General features: G+C 45.2%; 1 protein-coding gene across 1 annotated transcript in view; it reads left to right on the top strand.

Annotated features, from left to right (window-relative positions):
• The window catches only part of si:dkey-215k6.1 (transmembrane protein 132D), a 136029-nt gene that overhangs the window by 41074 nt on the left and 82646 nt on the right, over positions 1-12309 (top strand). The window contains exons 2-3 of the mRNA XM_057033442.1: positions 8406-8818; positions 10297-10874. Coding sequence (XP_056889422.1) covers positions 8406-8818; positions 10297-10874 — 991 coding nt within the window. The remainder of the gene's footprint in view (positions 1-8405; positions 8819-10296; positions 10875-12309) is intronic.

Here is a 12309-nt window from a genome sequence, read left to right as displayed (position 1 = left end):
GTACGCCTGGGAGTGCACGTGGGGGGAGCCCGGCCCCACAAGGACGTCAAGGTGCAACAGCGAGGACATTTATTGGTCATTGCCTCTTTAAGTGACTGCTGCTCTCAGCCAAAGGTTAATGCTGGTTAAAGGTGGAGAGTCATGGCGTGTTGACCTGGTGGATGGGGAGGGTGTGTGTGTGTGTGTGTGTGTGTGTGTGTGTGTGTGTGTGTGTGTGTGTTGTGTGTGTGTGTGTGTGTGACAACTGCACATTTGTTTGTGTAAATGAGGGATGAACCCTTAGGTACCCTTTGAGGGAGTGAAAGTTAAAATAAAACAAATAAGACTTTCAACTCTCGTTGCGATACAGTCGTGTGTGTGTGTGTGTGTGTGTGTGTGTGTGTGTGTGTGGTGCCCTGGTGGATGTGTTTTCAGATCCAGTGATAAAAATACCTGCGCTTGTCAGACTTAATTAAGTTTGTGCTCATGTGGGTTCGGCCGTGATCAATGTTAATAAGACCGAGAATGAGTGATAAACAAGGAGTGAGAGACGGGGGTGGAGGCGGAGGGCTGGTGGTGTTGTCTGGTGGTGGGAGGGGCGCAGGCACAAGCTGGAGGACTGATAAAGAGAACATAACGAGAACTTAAAAGGTGGCGGGTAAACGAGACTGAATGGAGGTGGTGCGGCGTGATGAGACAGGCTCCCGTCAGCGGCGTGATAATCCTCATTAGTTCATCAGTCTGATTACTGACACATTAATCACATCGGCCTAACCAGATAAGAGCTGTAAACGGATTAGAGCTGTGTTACGGGGCGGCCAGCGCCTCGCTCGGAGAGCGTGCCTACTCCAGGCGGGTGCGGCCTTTAAATTACAGAAAGGTCAAGAGGTCGGTTGCTCTGTGAGGAGAACAGCATGGTCCCAGTATCAGTAACCAGTGGTTCAGACGCAGACCCAGTCATGACTCGCATTTGACTGGTTTGGAAGAAATGGTCTGGTTTGGGATTGCACGCGTAGCTAATGCTAGCTAGATGTGATCAGACCTCTTCTTCCCTCTCTTCCCTCCGCTCGGCCTTTTTTTCCCCTGGATTTCCAACTCTTCTCCCTGCTGCTCCAGTGCCCGTGTTGCCTCTGCCGCAATCTTCTGACGAGGCCGCTGTAATTTATCTGCTCCCACCGTCCTGACACAGAATTAACATTTTCTCTCTCTTTTCATATCACTCCTGACATTCAGACGAAAAGAAGGCTGCTGTCACCCCAAACAGCCAATATACCCGATCAGTTTATAGCTCTCGTACGAAAAGGTCGAGGGGCAGACCCACTGCGTCGCGCGCACACACACACACACACACACACACACACACACACACACACACACCTCAGTTAATTATTTATTTGATGAGGTGACCGTCACCCTCTTGTGGAAAATTACTGTGCAGGAAACCAAAGCCCTTTGTCGCCTCACCATTAACGTTTACGCAACTGATTTAAATGCGCACTTCTGTTCCAACGTTGGCGTTTACTGCAGCCTGAACGGAAACAATCGGGCCGTGTTCACGGGAGAAACCCCGCGTTCTCCCCTCCAAACCCCCCCGCTGGAGACTGGCGATGTTCAGAAACACTGTACTGACCCCGATCACGTGGCCCTCGTCCCGCGTGAACCGAAGAAATCCGATTGTTGCCGTTTCTCTAGCGTTGCTGGTCATGATGCACCAGTGGAGTCCAGGAATCTGACTGGGAACAGCTGCCCAGCGAGGCAAGAGACTGTAAAATTCAATAAATATAGAATATTTGATTTTGTTGGGTCAGACGGGCAAGTTGGCCAAATATCTGAGACCGCCGGCAGCCGACGGTCCACTGGAAGCACTGGGAGGAGAAAAAAATCTAATTTAGATCTTCCTGACAGATATTACAAGTCGATTTGCGACAGCATCTTATTTAAAAAAATAAATAAAAAATCAAGCCTCCGTTTCACGAAGGTAGAAGAAAAAAAAAAACATTAAAAATTGATGCAAAAGATTTCAGCAGAGGGAATTATTAATCAAAGGACAGGAGCGAACGAATGTTGTTTAAATCTGTTTCCTGTCAGAACGATTCTGTCGTGCTCGCATACAAACCAACACGGGTGCACCCCGAACAGGAAGTGGTCGAAACGGCCAGAAGGACGCCGATGTCTCCGTATTGATCGATTGCTGACTTAGTTGTGGCGAAGCTGATCCCGCTGTGGCAGCTGAGGGGATCAAGGAGCTACAGGTAAAGAGAATCCACCTGCTGTCGCAGCTGTTTTGCTCTCAGCTGGATGACGTTCTTGACTCCTCTGCTGTATTTACTGACACGTTGACATCGAAATCTCCCCTTCTTCCAGGTGAAGTTGATAACAACCCTTGTGTGACCACTTAGACGCTAGAGTCAGGTTAAGTGAAGATAGGCTGGATTTTGAGCTGGTTCTGCACTTCACGCCCCATGTTGCTTGCTTTTAAGTGGCCCCCGCCAGCAGTTTTGACGCCACGAGGTGCCACGTTTTATTGATGGTTCCGCTCCAGACACAGCGAGTGTGTCTGCTGCTGCTGCTCTGGTCGGTGAGCACAAACGTCTCTGTCACACGCGGAGGACGACACACAGGCTGATTTATGCAGGGCTGGATCACAGCCGCTCTGCGCCATTAATTGCGGGCTTTGATGATTATGTTTGTTCAAATTTTGATTTGATTTTGATTCATGCGAAGCTCGTTCGCCTCCTCCCGGCGCAGTCGGTAAACGATGCTTCCATCCCAGCGGTCCGATAAACCTTAGCGTGTTAATAGAAAGCATATCAATTGCAGTGTCAGATGTAATACGCGTTGTTGTTGTTAGGGGGCGCTGCGCTGTTGTCTCAGCTGTTAACTGAGTAGCGCCGGTCGTCACGGTGCAGCTAGCACCCACCATGGATGCACGTGCACGCCAGGTGTTCATTTTCGACGAGATGATTGACTCATGTTTCTTTTTGCTGCTTTCGTGTTCATGATGAAACCTCCAGTTTGCGATGTGATTCGTTTGCATGAATAAATGATGAAACGACGGCTGTTTCCATTGTTTCTGACGATCTTTCTGCGTGGTACAACATTCAGAGCAGCTTTAAGGTTCATTCTCTTCATTTCCAAACTTTCTCACAGATGTTCAACAATGACTTCCTGAATTTCTCCAATTTTCTGGCATCTTTTTCAATCCCTTCATTATCAGTTTGCATTATAATATGCATGTGTGTCCTGCTGATATAAAATGGCTGATACCATCCTTTAGGCCTTGCCCCCCATACAAACCCCTGTGTTTTTCTGTCCTCATGCTCCTCCAGCCCACCTGTTTTTTCTTCTATTATATCACCATTAACTTTTGTGTGCTAATCCTCAACTGCCATCTCAGTCCCCTCCCAACTCATTGGCACATTTCCCGCCTGACCTCTTGCCGTCATGCTTCACTTTTCCTTTTACTCCTTTTCTCTTTCATGACGGTGTGTTCCCCTTTATTTTCTTCCATCATTTTTTGCTCATCCTCTCCTAGAACGTTTTTCCTGTTGGTTCATTAAGTCGGTTGGGACTGCAAGGCCTTTAGCCCTTTTATAATCAGCTTTTACACATTGGCTGCTTGGCTGTAAACCACTGAAGGATAGAATTGAATGGCACCAAGGCCCAACGCATTTATCCCTTCCCTGTATTCATAGCCTGGAGATCTCTACCAGAAACACACACAGCGGCTTTTCTTCTGGCTCCAGTATTCTCATCACTGAATTTGGCCACTGTTGTTGGACGGGGACAATTACCTGACACGGCTCTTGTTTACACTCCATTCCTATATTTTATATTAATAAGTATTTAGTTTAAAAAAAAATTAAAACTGGAAACAAACTAGAGAAGGGGCAAAACTACTAAAGAATTTAAAAGGAGGAAAGTTTTTGCAAATCTGAACAAAAGTTTACACTTTCCTGAAGATGATATGTGCTTTTTTTATTCCTGGTGAATGACTGTTTTTGTCTTTATTTATTATCTCTGATTACCTGGTGAGACTACCAGCGTGTGCACTATTGTTGGATAGATATTACCATAGCATGCAGCTGATGAGAGCTCTGGACTCGAACAAACCTCGTTGCCAAAAGAAAATCATACTGACGGCCAAGAAACAAGTTTGTTTTTTACTTTGCCTGTTTTCAAAATTCAGTCATCAATCATTCATCATTTTGAGAATTTAAACTGTGGCTGAAGATGAAGCTGGTGAGCTGCAGTTTGTGGGGGCAGTTGGCTCACATGGAGGGGAAACATGAGTCTACTGACCCCAAGACAGAGACATCAATCAGAGGCAACGTGTGCGCGGGTGTGCACGGGCCCACAGAGATGGTCAAACTTACTGGTGCATTAACCCCCATCGGAAGATGGTTTTGTAAGATGGACGTAATTAGCAGCACCGTGGACCAATTAAAAAGGTCTGGTGGTGGGTAACTCTGGTATAAGAGCACCAGTCAGCGTGGATAGTTTCTAAAAACACTTACGTCTTATAAGTTTCTTCTTGGAATTCATAACAAGTTGAAGTGCTTCTTTCTCCAGCTCCTCTAGTGCTAATTGGAGTTGATTTATCTCTTTCTAAAATGTGCATAGACCCTCTGGGAGCCACTGTCAGGAAGTTTACTTCTAAATCCAGAGACCAAATCCACCCACATGTGGCTAATAAATTATTAGCAATCGGTCATGCACGCTAGCTTTATTATCATCGGGGACAGCAGGTGACTTGGGTGACTGTGAAGTCTGCAGGAATGGAAGATTGTTGCAATTTGGCGGAAATAAGGATCTCAAGTGAAGTAGAGAACCAGCAGCAGTTTTTCATTCGGACCCAAGAAGGGAAATATTTTACTGTTTCAAATGAGCACCCTCTTTTTTGAGGAAATGTGCTATAAACTTGCATCTTACGGCATTGTTTAGAGCCTAACAGATGTTAAACGACCTCTAATAAAGAACAATTTGAGTGGGGAAACCAGGTGACTTTTTAAAGGAATTCACTGGGTGGCTCGTGCAGGATGTAAGAAATAGAGACAAAGGGAGCGAGGCGAAAGGGAACGAGAGCCCACCAAAATAAACTCCGCTTGTGATGAATGCTCTGCTCAGAAATAGAAACTTCATCCCTCTCTCATCCTCTTTCACCCTATTATCGCTCCTCCTCGCCACTGTTCTTCCGTTCCCCCCCCAACATCTCGCACATCTCTGCCTATATATCTCCCTGGATCCGTCTGCATCTCCCTCACTCGTCCCATCTCTTTCTGCCTCTCTCACATGGCGTGCCATCTGTGTGATAAATGGAGTTCATTCTTTTCAGGAAATTCTCCCATGATGGATTTTTCTTTGCTGCCCTGTGTCTGTGCTGTATTTCTCGTTATCCCTCCTTTTTTTGTTTCCCCACAGAGGTGGAGTTTATTTGCTTTGCTAAATCAAAACATGTTTTTTGGGGTTCTTTTTAAGCTCATTTTCAGCCTCTCTATAGGGGCAAATTCTTGTTTTTCAGTAATGTAGATGAACAAAAAGAAAAAAATCCCTGCTTGGACTGCAAGACTTTTAGAATCATTTTTCATTTTCATCCAGTTCTACTTCTTAGGTGTTTCCATTTGTTTTGCCACAGCTGTAGTTGCTGCAATTATTCACCATTTAATAGTAAACGACTCAACACACTTTTATATGTAATTGAACAATTCGATTTTGCAGGATTGGATAGCAGCGTCTCACTTGTCGTCCAGCGTTGCTCAGTAAACATCAGTGTACTGGTCACAAAAAACCAGTCATTAACGTGTCGCCGACTGTGTCTGATGAAGAACTTTGCGGTGCATTTTAACACCTTTTTCTTTTGGCATTTTGGCTGCAACTATGCCAGTGCAACACCTGCTGGATACTAACTTGACAGCTTGCCGAGAGGAAAAAAAAAAAAGATCCACAATGTGTGAAAGCGTGTACGTGTGTGTGAGTTTGTACGCCTTTCTCTTAATTATAAAAGATAGATCTGTTTGTATCTGAATCAAAACCCACACTGCTGGGCTTTTTCCTGCCCAGTTCCTCTCTCCTTCTGTCCTTAACGCTCCATCGTGTTTTGATTTTTTGGCTGTTTATGTCTGTGTCGGTGTGGGTGTGTGATCGAGTGTGTAACCATTTGTACTCTAAAGAAGAGAAGATGAGGGGGGAACACAGATGGTCCTAGTCATATCTGCTCACATCTGGTTTCATCCCTGTCCAATATTATTCCCCTAACATATACAGTATATTAGGCTCCAAAGTGTAGTTTTTTGTTCTTTTTTTGCACAAATGCATGGACTTACCACACCATGCTGGTACCCTTTGGTGCAGACAGAAGAACTGTGCAGCAGGACACAGCAGGGATGGACTCCTGTCATGGATGGTAGCTGCCAAAATGATGATGCCAGAGAATCTGGACCATGTCTGGTTTCATTGTAGCTATTGTGATATTAATGGTTTTATGCCAGGTTGCAGGAGGCCAGCTGTAACTTGGGGTTTAGTAGATTAGCCTTCACCATGGATGACGTGTTTTTAAGATGAAGGGACTGAGTTTCAACAGCGGTAGTGAAAAGAGAAGTTCAAGGTGTTTCTGAAGTTTTATAGTGTTCCATTTAAGGGTCAACCAATCCGTGTGTGTGTGTGTTCTTGTGAATGATACATAGTGAGGACCTGGCTTAACATGGTGTTGAGGGAGGACATATTTGGGAATTGAGGACATTTTAACTGACCTTTGCAAATTCAAAATGCTGTTTGCGTGTTTCACAGTCCTCACAGTGATAGAAACACTAACGATGCATGTGTGCATGTGTCAGCTGCTCACAGTCCCTGTGTGGGATGAGGACATATGCTTCATGAGGCTCCTGTGGACACACACATGGACTCACATGAAGACATTTGCACTTGAAGGACACCCATGAAAATGAGGGAAGAATCCAAGAAAACAAAGCTTAGTCCTGACCAGGACGCCTCCTTGTTTAATATGAGTCCAAATACAGCTATAAATTTGTTGCTTGGATGTTTCAGAGGCAAAGATCTGACTGGAGACAAGTGAGTGTCATTTAGTGATGTGCTGTAGTCCTAGTCCTCCTGTGAAGCGTAAAAGCCAGGATCTCATATCGGTCACAGTCGACTATATTGTGCATATTTGTGTCTTTTCTCTTCATTTTTCCCCCCTCACCCCTTTCAGTCTCCCCCCATCTGTCTCAGACTTTCCCTTATTCTACTGTCTCTTCATGTTTGCCTCCTCATCTCTCTTCCCTCCTCTAAATGTATCCTTACCTGCCCATGCACCATAACCAAACCAGCCTGCTTATTCATGTTGCACAGGGGTATCACTTTATTTCTCCTCCATTATTTTTCCGTGAAGTTGCCACGGTCTGACTTGTCCCAGACAGCGCTCTACTATCCCACCCTCATTATATTTTCACACTCCACTACCCCATGACACAATGATACACATGCGCACATTCCCTTCACAAGTCTGTTTGTGGTGTGTGTGTGTGTGTGTGTGTGTGTGTGTTAATATAAAGGCATTAGTCAATCTTTGCTGGTTAAAATGGAGGCAATCAGTCTGTCCGAGTCATGCTTTTTCCTGCTGGTGTCTTTATCAGCAGAGCTGTTCAAACTGAAAGAAAAAGTTGACTTACAGCCTTTTAAAAAATGTATGTCAGTAATTGTTAATACCTTGATTCTGACACAGTAATGCAGAGGAACAAACTGTTGTTGGATAGCTGAAGATCATTGAATTCCACTTTAAACAGTGTCTGTTACAAGCAAGATCGTTTCTAAGCACTAGGGTTACGGAGCTTAAAACTTTATCCCTAACAAGCACTACAAACATGGAAAAAGACATTTAATAGGAAGAAACCTTAAGTCAGACCCACTGTGCACCTTTTCCCAGATACCCCGCAGTTTCTTTCACATATATCTGGGCCTTGTTCTGGTGATACTGATCAATGGATGACTGCTTTGCCCCCACAGTAACACATTCTTATGCTGAATAATCACATTTTCCTCTCATCAAATCCATTCCCCTGCCTCCTAGTCCAAAACCCCTCCAATCCCTTGGGTACAAACTTTGCTTCTGGAAAAAAAAACTTTGTATATGCACCTGGAAACAAATGAAATGTACGTCCATGTAAATAAATAACCAAAGAGTAATATGAAAGTTTTGATAGATGCTGGTGTAACACATTAAAATGGTAGATGGGACACATTAATGTAAAGCACCTTTCAACAAACAGAGATTGACGGCGTCTTTTCTCGTAAATGAATATGTGCTGTGGTGTATTTTGGATTTGTAATAAGTTCTGGTGAAGGCCTAGTTTTTCTGTTTCTCGGTGTCATGCCTCTTTAAAATTTAAGCAAAGCATTACCTTCTAACAAATATCCCCCCTCCTCTCCAGATAGCCAAGCGGGAGCAACGGGTCTCGGACCAGGAGGTGGAATGGACTCCTCCCAGCCCCATTTCTCCTCTTCCCTTCCCACTTACCTTCCTGTCCAATGCCAGCTGAATGGTGCCGACTCTGTATTCTTCCTGCGGGAAGCCAATCAGGAGGTAATGCGAAATGGCAGCCTATCATCACGGACCGAGCCACTTTTCCTCCGCCAGCTAGAACACGGCATCTGTGCTCCGCATTCCCTGCCGAGCATCAATTGCAGCTATGGAAACCTGAGCGTTGAACAGCCAATCCCTGTAGATCTGCTTCAAGGTCCACCGCCACATCTGTTACCAGGCAGCAACCATGTGACCTTAAACTGGAAAGTTAAAGGTCAAGTCGTGGTACCCAAAGTGGGGTCAACGCGGCCCTGGATACAGGTATGAACATTTCGTTGTCCACTACAAATTAGTCCCCAAATATCTTGAAAAATTAAAATCAACCAATCAAACGAATGAGACGACACACACACACACACACACACACACACACACACACACACACACACACACACACACACACACATTTTTGAATGTACTTGTGCACAGCTGAGCTCCATAAACGAGCAGGACCACTCTGCTTCCCTCAGTAATGGCAGATTTGGACACTCCTTGGAAATATATTGAGGCTTGGTACTCCACAAAAACAGAACTTCCAAAAACTGGGTTTCAAACAAATACAGTTTTCTTGTAAAAGGGTGGTTTGGCATAGGATAGTCAGTCCATACAGGCAAACAGATCCAAAGGTCGAGGCAAAGGCAGTATTCAGCAAACAGGCATATCATGTAAAAACACACCATGAGGAGTAAATAGACGGCTGGAATATTTTTCACAGAGGTAGAAAGGCGAGCTGGCACAGAGAGGATGAGAAACATTCACTAAATGCACAAGAGAGGGGAATGATAATGAGACACAGGTGAATCTAATAAAACAGGACACATGAAACATGGATGAAAGAAAAACGAGACACGACCGACGGAGGAATGACGAGATGTACGAGGAATGAACCTTTGTGCTCTCAGCTTTCCACTTTCAGCCCAGATGAGTGTAAGATGGGCCAATAAAGTCATTACTGTAATGCACGTGGATAAATGGAGGCATGAATAAACCAAAGCCCCACTGTTGGAGAAGCCCAGCACACGCACGCACGCACGCACACACACACCTCACTAATGCATGTACTCTTACATGTCAGAATTTACACGTTTGTCATGCTACTTCTATGTTGGAGGCAACATTTAAGCCTTTTAAATTATCACCATGTGATACTTCTTGAATTCTAGTTCATTAACCTATAAAGTGTTATATTAATTGATGAATGCTGAGGTGTGCATATAAAGGATTCCGTGAACACAGCAACACTCGCAGCTTGTCAAATAATGAATCAGATGCCTCAGGCTTCACACATTTGAGAGTAGCATCTTATAATGTGTAAATATGTAGGCTGGGAGATATATAGGCTATGACTGAAGTTTAGGCCATCAAAAAGAAAGCAGCTCTTTAGAAGATGTTTCTTTCTGATGATTCTTTGCCTATAACTAGAGGTTTGGCTTGTATTAAAGCATTGTGAAATGTGAAATTGAACTAATACTCACCAAGTGTTGACATAATCTCTCTCTCACACACACACACACCCTCAGGAACCATCTGGTTCACGACATAACTGTGGAGCCACTCTTCTGGCACGTTAGGTGTCACAACACTTCATTATTTGATGAGCTGGGAGTGAGAATAGGCCTTGTGTTCTCTCTGTTTTCATGGATGCTACTTTAATGTGATTGTCAAGTCCAGATGGCTGTTGTAGATGAAGTGAAGTAAAAATGCAGTTTCTGTCTATTAATTGACGTATCCTTCCTCAGGTACTGTTCTACCTGGTAGGGCGGCGTTGGGATGAGCCTGACCCACCTCCTCTGGCTCTCCTCCCGTGTGTCAGAGCCGTGGTCATCCGAGACACTAACGACGCAGCTCCCTCAGCGGGCTGCCGCCTCATGGGGCCATCAGGCATCTGTGTTGTCCGTCTGGAGATCCCCCCAGCTTGGTTTACACCACCGCTAGTGAGGAAAAGACCTCCTGAAGTGATTCTGCCCTCACTGGATGTGTATTACTCAATCATACCATTGGAGGGAGCTGGCCAGGAGTGTCCCTCTGTTGTCAACGAGCCCTGGAGGGCTCCCAGTACAAACGTGGGACCTCTTGGTGGTCTCGGCATGGGCCTCGGTGGACACTGGAGCCCCCTATTGGAAGGGGGTCCTCAGGACATGCTGAAAGCTGGTTCTGTGGCCATGACCCTGGGTCCAGTTTCTGCCAAAGGAGAAAGACTGATAGTGGACGAAAACCTGGAGGTTCTGGTACCGCCGAGCCCAGTCCGGCTCGGCAAAACGGTGTCTTTTGGCATCTACATGAAGACAGAGTCCAACACAGAACAATTCACACTAAGGTAGGAGGACATTCCTAAAATCCAAGTTTGTTTCGTTTCACTCGTTTCCCTCCTGTTTTTCCTTCATCTTCACACCTTCTCCGCTGCCTTATCCACTCTGTCATGACTTAGTGCCGCTGCCTCTGTAGGTTGACGGCTGTCACCTTTGTGTGCTCAACCTCTTTCAGGAGGCAGCAATACAAATAACAACCCTGATGAATATTCATGAACTGATCTGAAGAGAGAAGAAAACACACAATGAGAGACGCATGCGGGAAGGGCTGGCTGAGAGCGACTAAAGGTTGGGGAGACGGGGGAATAAAAGAAGAGGCATAAAATTAGAGTAGATACTGATGTGTGAAAGCGAAGGTGGTGCCTGAAATGGCTCTCAGGTGCATTTTAAGAGGTCACCTACGTGCTCTTCAGCATAAGCAGTGTGCCGTTTGCACCGTGCCTTTGCAACTAGAGGAACAGGCTTTTGGTTTTGGTTGAGTGGCCAGAAAACAGCTTTAATGCCTAAATCTGGACCCAGTACGCGTATCTGCATTTCATCTCTGCCTCATCATTTCACCGACTTGAGAGTTTCCACCTGGACACCTGACAGCTGTGCAGATTTATCATTCTGCCCAAAGAACATTCCATGACACCAAAGTGGACAGACAGGAAGGTGAAAAGATAGACTCCCTGACTTTTTAACTTATAATATATTATATTTAAAAAGTGTTATCGATATCTGTATAGTATGATTATTGTCAAATGCGCTAAAATTGGATCTGTGCACTGCTGCTCGGGCCAGATTATGTTGAACTGACTCAAAAACTGAAAGAAAATCAAACACGCAGCTGTGTCTTAGTAGTCCAGATGTGCACGCACCCTCTGCTGCATGTGGTGTTGGTGTATTGCTCTCTACACGGTCCTCCTCATCTGAGGACAGGACGGCAAAAGAACAAGTGGTTAGACTGCTCTGGGTCTTGTCCTACTAACCACACACACACACACACACACACACACACACACACACACACACACACACACATGGTTGCCCAAAGAGAGAAAATACTCTCCAGAGAAAAATCATTTATAACTGCTGAGGATAAAGAGACATGCGGACCCCGCACGTTCCCCTGTGCTGTGTTTCGCACAATACATCAGGACTGGGTATTGCACAAACATACAGACCAAGTGGCCCCCCCGAGCCCCCCGCAGACACTCTGGGACCGAGCTGTCCAAGCATTACTCTCACAGGTAGTCAACTCCAGGGCAAGGTGAAAAAAACAATTGATATTTGAGGATGAAAACCTCATTTGGAGCCGTCTGAGGCAATTATGATTGCATCCCGGATAGCGAGTTTGCAGTGAGTAAACAAATATTTAACACAGTTTATTGCACATTAACACGTGACAGCGTCTGACTTGCTGTCAGACCCATAATCTCATTTGTTGCCTATCGCCAGTCG

This window comes from Takifugu flavidus, chromosome 5 (genome assembly GCF_003711565.1).
Source record: "Takifugu flavidus isolate HTHZ2018 chromosome 5, ASM371156v2, whole genome shotgun sequence".
In the NCBI taxonomy this organism is placed as follows: Eukaryota; Metazoa; Chordata; class Actinopteri; order Tetraodontiformes; family Tetraodontidae; genus Takifugu; species Takifugu flavidus.
Note: the sequence above shows the minus strand (reverse complement) of the source record. Positions and strands in the feature narration are given on the sequence as shown.